The following is a 9261-nucleotide window of genomic DNA, read 5'->3' on the forward strand; positions in this document are numbered from 1 at the left end:
CCTCCTTCTCACAAATGCATTCTTGGATATTGCTCATCCTTGGCATCTTGGCTGTTTGACTCTTTTTATGTACTTGAAAATTGCCAGATTTGTGATAAATGTCTTAAGTTCTGTTGCTCTGGCCAGTGTTTCAATCACTCAGACTGCTTCTTCTATCCCTCGAACTACTCATAGAATCATAGAATCAGCCAGGTTGGAAGAGACCTCAAACATCATCCAGTCCAACCTAGCACCCAGCCCTATTCAGCCAACTAGACCATGGCACTAAGTGCCTCAGCCAGGCTTTGCTTGAACACCTCCAGGGTTGGTGACTCCACCACCTCCCTGGGCAGCCCATTCCAATGCCAATCACTCTCTTTGACAAGAACTTACTCCTAACATCCAGCCTAGACCTCCCCCAGCACAACTTGAGATTGTGTCCCCTTGTTCTGTTGCTGGGTGCCTGGGAGAAGAGACCAACCCCACCTGGCTACAGCCTCCCTTCAGGTAGTTGTAGACAGCAATGAGGTCACCCCAGAGCCTCCTCTTCTCCAGGCTGCTCATCACAATCATTAGCAGAAATGAACCCTGAAATGGTATATGTTTTTTTTCAGCTGTGTAATTATGTTTTATTTCAATGACTATCTGAGATGCAGCTTAGTCTGCTCCAGTCCTGTACCACTGTGTGGCAACAAAAAAGTGCTCATAGGTAAGCAGCTGCCTCTGTAGATAAAGCAGCACAGTTATGAATTCCATATTTGAGAGATGTGGGAGAACACATCCATTACAGCCCAGCCATCACATAAGACAGAACTAGACATCTTCTGGGCTTAGCCATATCAAAACAACAATCTTTAAAGGCCTGAAAAGATGATAAAAATGTGCATTCAGTTGCAGAAGAGCAATGTTGTGGAGAGAAGTGTTATAAATTGTCTGCTGAGAACAGCTTTCAGATCTTCAGTTTGAGAAAGAAACCCTTCTGCAGGCCTGGAGAGCTGAGCAGAGACAAGTGAAGTTCAGAACTGGGGCTGGATGCAATGGCCAGGGCCAGAAGACTCCTTCCTGGACAGGGTAGAGCGACAGAAACAGGTGAGAGAGGGAAACAAAGTAATGGTGTCCTCTCCTCCTTCTTGACAGGGGGTTGGGACATGGAAGATATTGTCTCTTCTCCCAGATAACTAGTGATAGAACATGAGGGAATGGCCTCAAGCTGTACCAGAGGAGCTGTAGGCTGGACACTAGTCAAAAAAAATCAACTCAAAGAGTTGTCAGGCATTGAAACAGGCTGCCCAGAGAGGCGATTCACTCACCGTCTCTGGATGAGTTTAAAAGCTGTGTATATGTGATTCTTGAGTGGTTGAAGGTGCACTTCCCTCCCCTTTGTGGTAGACTTGGTAGAGTTAATGGCTGCACTCGATGATCACAGAACATAGAATCATAGAATGGTTTAGGTTGGAAGGGACCTCAAAGATCATCCAGCTCCAACCCCGTGCCATAGGCAGGGACACCTCCCACTAGAACAGGTTGCTCAAGGCCTCATCCAACCTGGCCTTGAACACCTCTAGGGAGGGAGCAGCCACAACCTCCCTGGGCAACCTGTGCCAATGTCTCACCATCCTTACTGGAAAGAACTTCCTCCTAACATCTAGTCTAAATCTCCCCTCTTCCAGTGTAAACCCATTACTCCTCATCCTGTCATTGCTCTCTTCTCTCAGGTGGCCAGCACCAGAACGAGAGGACACAGTCTCAGGCTGCACCAGGGGAGATTTAGGCTGGAGGTGAGGAGAAAGTTCTTCACTGAGAGAGTCATTGGACACTGGAATGGGCTGCCCGGGGAGGTGGTGGAGTCGCTGTCCCTGGGGCTGTTCAAGGCAAGATTGGACGTGGCACTTGGTGCCATGGTCTAGCCTTGAGCTCTGTGGTAAAGGGTTGGACTTGATGATCTGTGAGGTCTCTTCCAATCCTAATAATACTGTGATACTGTGATACTGTGATACCTTGTCAATAGTCTCTCCCCAGCCCTCTATAGGCCCCTTTCAGATCCCGGAAGGCCACCACAAGGTCTCCTCAAAGTCTTCTCTTCTCCAGGCTGAAGAGCCCCAACTCTTGTAGCCTGTCCTCATAGCAGAGCTGCTCCAGCCCTCTAAGCACCTTTGTGGCCCTCCTCTGGACTCTCTCCAACAATTCAATATCCTTCTTGTGTTAGGGGCTCCAGAACTCAGTAGTTTGATGACCTCAAAGGTCTTTTCCAACCTAAATGATTCTATGATTCTATATGCTGGTAAGGATCACAGCTCCTGAGCTGACAAGTCAGACCTTCAGGAGAAGCATTCAGCACATTCTTTTTCTCTACAAGCCATGCCTGCAGCTACACTGCGGCACTTGAGGATTTCAGCTTGGCAGCTGACAGTCATTTAAATGTGAAGGTCTCTTCAGCTCAGCCTTAGCCCTGTAGTTTAGGACATATATCAAAAGCCAAGGAAAATAAGCACACTCTGTGCAGGCAACTTAAGAAGTCACAAGCATCTCTTTCCAGAGGTTAACTCACAGGCTGAGGTGAGAAAGGTGACTGACTTGGGGCAGAGAGAGAGAAGGGAAGAGGCAAAGAAGGAGGTAAGAGAAAGAAACGTTGGGAACAATATGTCTATAGACTAACTCTTCTACCACTTCCTTCCTGACCTGCACTATTGCCTGCTGCTTGCTAGTGGGACAGGTGCCTCTGGGGAAGCATGCCTTTGCACAACAAGCACAAGCAGCAGGCACTGCAGAAAGGAGAATATTCAGAGAAACACAGGCTCAAGAGAAGCAGGTAAAGCCCAGGGGAAGGGGAGGAGAATGCTCCTTCAGCCACTCTTGAAGGTTTATTTGTTAAGGCATGCAGGGTAGATAGCCACTGAGTAACCAAGATGATATGTGACTGTGCATTGTCCCTGCACTGGTTGTCACCATCTGCTCACGTAGGAGTTGCATTCACCTGCTGTGCCTTGTCTTAGAGGAGGAGGTCTCCAAGGATTCTCTCTGGTGTGCAAATGTACAGCAGCTCTCATATTGGTCAGATGCATCTGAGTTGAGGACAAGCTCTCCTATGTCACATCCGAGGTGAGGTCTGGGCAGAGAACCACTGCTGACCCTGGAATCAAACACCCTCTGTATTCCCTCTACGTAGCAGTTCAGTAGGTGTCCCAGACAAGACACCACCTGATCCTACAAAGATGAGAGGTGCCCAGAGACAGCAAAAAAAATCAAGTCACCACCAGCCCTTATCACAACCATCAGTTTTCTAAGTTACCAGCAGCTAGCAGCACACTTTCACTGCCGGGATAACAGTGAAGTAACTTTGCACTGTCTCACACAGAAAAACTGAAACAGTCCTCCTGACTACTATGCCATCTTCCCCACCCAGCAGCAAGGATCCTCCTCCTCCAGTCATTCTAAAAATGTGCCATCTGAAGTTAAAGGAAACTTCTTTTCTCCATTGAAGGGGCTTCCACATACCCACTGAACTCTAGTCTGATTCTCAGACGTGAAGGGATGTGGCCCTTTAACAAGACACTTTGGCCAAAGCAGCTGCTATGATTAATAGCAGGACACTGCTATGGTGCTAACTGCCAGCTAGCCCTCATCAACGTGTCAGCATAGCAGCAGAGGCGAGTTTGCCGCAGGGGGAAGTGGAAGGTAGTCACAGAGTAAGGTCACACCCTCTGGTGCACTTCTTCCACACAGAGGACCTTCTCAGTTCCTCTGCTTGTGAAGGCTCCTTCTTAACAGCCTCACCCCAAGGAACAGCTTTTTCTGTGCTGGTGTTGGGGACAGTACGCATCGCCTGCCTCTGCTTCGACTGGTGGCTTACCAGGACATCGTCACCCAGAAGCTGTTGTCATTGAGTGCAATTCTACTGCACTGGGGTACTTGATGGAAATAAACACTTCTCAACATGGGCCAGAAGATTCCCTCTTGGTGCTTATGGCTGTGGCTAGCACTGTGCAGCTGTGAAGGTTTAATAGAATCACAGAATGTCAGGGGCTGTAAGGGACCTCAAAAGATCATCCAGTCCAATCCACCCTGCCAGAGCAGGACCACCTATAACAGATCACACAGGACTGCATCTGGGCAGGTTCTGAATGTCTCCAGAGAGGGAGAGCCTGTTCCAGTGCTCTGTCACCCTCAGTGAAAGAAGTCCTCCTCGTGTTTACATGAAACTTTCTATGTCTCAACTTCCACCCATTGCCCCTTGTCCTGTCCCAGACTAAGGCAACCTCTGTCCATTTTCTCATACTGTTCTCATAATTTGGTAACTAAAATAAATCATGGAACCTGATTGTCCCTCAGGCTTTAGGGATCTTGCATGACACATGCTCTCTAAGCCATTCAGGGTGGAGGTGCCTGTGACACCAGAGGGACTGTTCTTGTTCCCCCTGTCAGTTTGTCCACTGTCCCAGAATTGCAGGAGGCAATCCCACTGCAATGGGAGCAGACTGCTTTCCCGTGGTCTGCTCAAAATGGGTCCAAACAAGCAACAAATAAACGTTCTGAGTCTGAAAAAGGCTACTTTTCTCCCTACATGAACTCAGGCTTTAAAAAATTGTTGACATACAGTGTGGACCAGGAAAGCTCATGATCCTCTTCTGTCTGAAGAAACTCAATCCCTGTGTGCTGTTTTGAGGCCAATAGGAATATTTTAATAAGAGAAATTAGATCATTCTAGCAAAGTGACCCAATTGTTCCCTGGAGCAGGTGCGCACCCCATGTGAGAATGCACAGAAGATTAGGCTGATTCTATGAAGCAGCCTGGTTTAGGGACAGTCCCCAATACCCTGTGTTAGTGAATAGGTATGCTGTAGTCAAGAAATTCCTTCTGAAGAGAAGGCACTTATTCATAGAATCAACGAGGTTGGAAGAGACCTCCAAGATCATCCAGTCCAACCTAGCACCCAGCCCTAGACAATCAACTAGACCGTGGCACTAAATGCCTCAGCCAGGCTTTTCTTGAACACCTCCAGGGACGGCAACTCCACCACCACTGTGGGCAGCCCATTCCAATGCCAATCACTCTCTCTGTGATTGGCATTGGAATCACCCAGTCCAACCTAGCACCCAGCCCTAGCCAGTCAACTAGAACATGGCACTAAGTGTCTCATCCAATCTCTTCCTGAACACCTCCAGGGACGGTGACTCCACCACCTCCCTGGGCAGCCCATTCCCATGCCAATCACTCTCTCTGCGAAGAACTTCCTCCTAACATCCAGCCTATACCTCCCCTGGCACAACTTGAGACTGTGTCCCCTTGTTCTATTGATGGTTGCCTGGGAGAAGAGGCAGACCCCCACCTGGAAATAAATCAGACACATCTCTCAGGGAGTGCAAGAGGAGATCAGCAGGCCTTAGAAAACTTGCCTATCATAGATGCTTCCCCAAGACAAACACTCTACTTGCTCCTGACATGTCCTGTTGGCACCTCTTGCACCATAACCTTTACTGACATATTTTTAAGTGATGCAGATACTAACTTTCCATCTTATCTTCTGATTTTCAGGAAGCACCATCTGGAAAAAGAATAATGGGAAATTGTACAAATGAGCTGTGCAAAGAAATGCCCTATGAAGAGAGCCAGACACTTCTGGTTACTGTTTACAGCATTGTTTTTGCCATAGGCCTTCCAGCAAATTGCTTAACTTCCCTGCTTACATTTGTACAGATCCAAAGGAATAAAGTAATTGCCATCTACATTTTCAGTTTATCATTGAGTGAGCTGATGTATTTAAGTACCTTGCCTCTCTGGATTGTCTATGTGCAAAATGACCACAAGTGGAACATGGGTGAAAAAGCTTGCAAAGTAACAGCATTCATCTTTTTCTGCAACATATACATCAGCATTCTGCTTTTGTGCTGCATTTCTGTGGATCGTTATGTGGCACTGGTGTATGCTCTGGAGTCAAGAGGGAGAAGAGGACAAAAAAAGGCAATCATAATAGTGTCTTGTCTCTTTGCTGTGGTTGCAATAATCCACATTCCAATATTTAATATGGACAATAATCACAACACCTGTTTCGAGACATTGCCCCTTAACAACTATTTGGCTTCTTTAAGCCTTGCCAGATTCCTATTTGGACTTGCCATACCTTTCACAATCCTCATTTTCACAAACTACAAGATTTTCCAAAGTACAAAAACGAGCAGCAGCTTGACTTGTCGCCAAAAAGCCAAAGTGAAGTATCTGGCTATCAGCATTGTTGCCATTTTCCTGATCTGCTTTGCTCCCTACCATGTGGTACTCATAATAAGATCCATATACTTTTTGCTCCATGAAAAGTGCTCGTGCCCATTCGAACAAGTTATCTATACAACTTTTACAGTCTTCCTGTGTTTAACCACTGCAAACAGCATTGCTGATCCAATCATCTATGTGCTGGTTAGTGAAAACGTCAGGAAAGACTTTTATAGGGGTCTCAGAAGATGGAGACTTAACTCATCCAGGCTGAATTCATCCATTAATCACAAGACTGACAGTTTAAAATTGAAAACGTCAAAAGAATCACAGGAAGGAGGGCTAAGAGAAGAAAACCAAGAAATACCAGCTGCATCTGACATTCAAAAGACCTGCAACAGTGGCAAAGACCAAGAAGACAGTAGCTAACAGTTAGCTGCTGACACACATAAGAAGCTCTCAACATCAGCTGCAAGCAGCAGACTGCACATAAGTTTTGACATGCTGACACCCACAGGAAGTTTTGTCGTAGTGTCTTGGCCAGCAACTGCTTGAGGCCATCGCAGGAGTCGCATTTCTTGTTTCTGTTGACCTCCTGCAATGCAGCATGTTCACTTGCATCACTGGTGAGAACACTGCTTTGCTAAGGACACGTGGAACAAACTAAGGAATTTACTTTGACTCAATAGACATCTTAAACACTTAGGTTTTGAGTGTCTCTTGCCCTCGTATGAATTCAGAACAAGTTTAATCTTCTGAGATGAACAAACAAAACAAAAATCCTTGCTGAAAAGAACCACGTAGGGACCATTCTTATGGTTGCAATTTAGAGTTCAGATTCTCACACACATACTTTTATGTCAACGTTTGTGGTTAACCAATGGAAAATATTAAAAATGAGGAAGTCTTTCAACAAGAGCCTTAAACATGTTCCTAATACTTCAGTATGCAGCATTATCTCCCCTTGCACAGTCTGGGGAGAAACAGTGGCTTGGTAACACAGACCAACAGTACTTCTACCGTTATTAGTCAGGATTCTGCACTGTTCCCAGGCTCTTAACATTCACAGGATTCTGCACTGTTCCCAGGCTCATCTTTTCACAATTAGCAGATTTTACTTAAGTTGCAGTTAATTCTGACATGCAGTGGAGTATATAGAAAATGTACACACTTCTGAGTGGCATCAGGGACTGGTTTTCTGCCATCTCTGAAAGATTGTTGAACGTAGTGTTTCGTTTCTGACTAAGCCACCACTTCCCTTTTGGTATTGATCCAATTTTTACTGTGTAGGAGCCTGTACAACAGCTAAGTGCCTTATTGACAAGGAAGGGATGGCAGCAGAGAGAAGGGGGACACAGTCTCAAGTTGTGCTGGGGGAAGTACAGCCTGGATGTTAGGAGGAAGTTGTTGCCAGAGAGAGTGATTGGCATTGGAATGGGCTGCCCAGGGAGGTGGTGGAGGCACCGTCCCTGGAGGTGTTGAGGAAAAGCCTGGCTGAGGCACTTAGTGCCATGGTCTGGTTGACTGACTAGGGCTGGGTGCTAGGTTGGACTGGGTGATCTTGGAGATCTCTTCCAACGTGGCTGATTCTACGAGTCATCTAAACAGCTTTTTCATAATTTTATATGATGAAAGTAAAGCAGACAAAGATCATGAATCGATTGGATATTTATTGGAGTGCAGGTGTATAAAGTGTTTTGCAGCATCATTGTGCTTCAGCTGTAATGTTGTATTTTTGTAATATTTTTTAATTGCCATAAAGGTTGACACTTCTGAAGTGAATCAACATTAGCCAGTGTTCATGTAAATATACTACTTGTTAACATCTTTAACTTGTCACAGGTATTTCTGTATATTATGCTTTATCCTTAAATGTTTGCAAAGAAGCACTGTACCAAAATGGTATTTCCTCAAGTTATTTCATTTATGGCATATTTAATTTTTTTTGTGTTATCTAGTAACTCCTCTGGCATTGGCCTGTGAAAGTTCCAGAGTCTTCAAAAACAGTTCACATAATACTGAACTGAAGACTGCCTCTTGGAGAAATATGAAATCCTGTTGTGATGCCAATTAACAAACTCTGGCTTTGTATTTTCATACAAACTCTCTAAGGTCTCAAGGTGAGTGTCAAGTATCAGTAACTTTGCTGAAAATCAAGCTTTCTGTTACTAAAAATCAGCAGCAGGCATTTCTGGCAACAGTCCAGTCAGCCAGCACACTGATGATTAATCTCTGAAGACACACATGCAAACTGCTCAGACCTCAGGGTTTTCATAGTCTAAATCGAAAACGCTGATAACTGCAGTGAACTTAGAAGAAAGCAAACACACAGGCTTCTGAACTGGCTGAAATAGATGCAAATCAGATACTCATCTAGACATATTTTGAAACCTCTCTGACAAAATGTATCTTTGGAGCAGCAAACAGTAAAGTCCAGTGCCATAGATTCAGGAGACAGGGATTAGCAGATGATGTAATACATGTAATTCTTGTGTCCTGACTAATTAACATTCTGTTCTAAATTACTATATTATTATGCAGCTTCTCTTAATGAAAATCCTTGGAGCTTCTTTATTCAGAAGCACTCTGAAACAAAAGCTATAGCCTCTCTACATCCTGATCCAACTTTGATGATGATCTAGATGATCATCCCCTTCTTCCCCTGTACTCAGCACTGGTCAGGCCACATCTTGAGTATTATGTCCAGTTCTGGACTCCTCAATTCAAGAGAGATGTTGAGGTGCTGGAACGTGTCCAGAGAACGGCACAAAGCTGGTGAAGGGCCTGGAACAGAAACCCTATGAGGAGAGGCTGAGGGAGCTGGGGGTATTTAGCCTGGAGAAGAGGAGGTTCGGGGCTGACCTCATTGCTGTCTACAACTACCAGAAGGGAGGCTGAAGCCAGGTGGGGGTTGGTCTCTTCTGCCAGGCAACCAGCAATAGAACAAGGGGGCACAGTCTCAAGTTGTGTTGGGGGAAGTATAGGCTGGATGTTAGGAGGAAGTTCTTCACAGAGAAAGTGATTTGCCATTGGAATGGGCTGCCCAGGGAGGTGGTGGAGTCAGCATCCCTGAAGGT

General features: G+C 45.6%; 1 protein-coding gene across 1 annotated transcript; it reads left to right on the forward strand.

The window, feature by feature from the left end:
• The first annotated feature begins 1011 nt into the window (after nucleotides 1–1011).
• On the forward strand, nucleotides 1012–6613 carry GPR132 (G protein-coupled receptor 132). Its single transcript, XM_064152896.1, has 2 exons — nucleotides 1012–1068; nucleotides 5513–6613. The coding sequence occupies exons 1-2, from the start codon at nucleotides 1012–1014 to the stop codon at nucleotides 6611–6613; spliced, it is 1158 nt and encodes a 385-aa protein (XP_064008966.1).
• Nucleotides 6614–9261: the final 2648 nt, after the last annotated feature.

This window comes from Pogoniulus pusillus, chromosome 1, assembly GCF_015220805.1.
Source record: "Pogoniulus pusillus isolate bPogPus1 chromosome 1, bPogPus1.pri, whole genome shotgun sequence".
In the NCBI taxonomy this organism is placed as follows: domain Eukaryota; kingdom Metazoa; phylum Chordata; class Aves; order Piciformes; family Lybiidae; genus Pogoniulus; species Pogoniulus pusillus.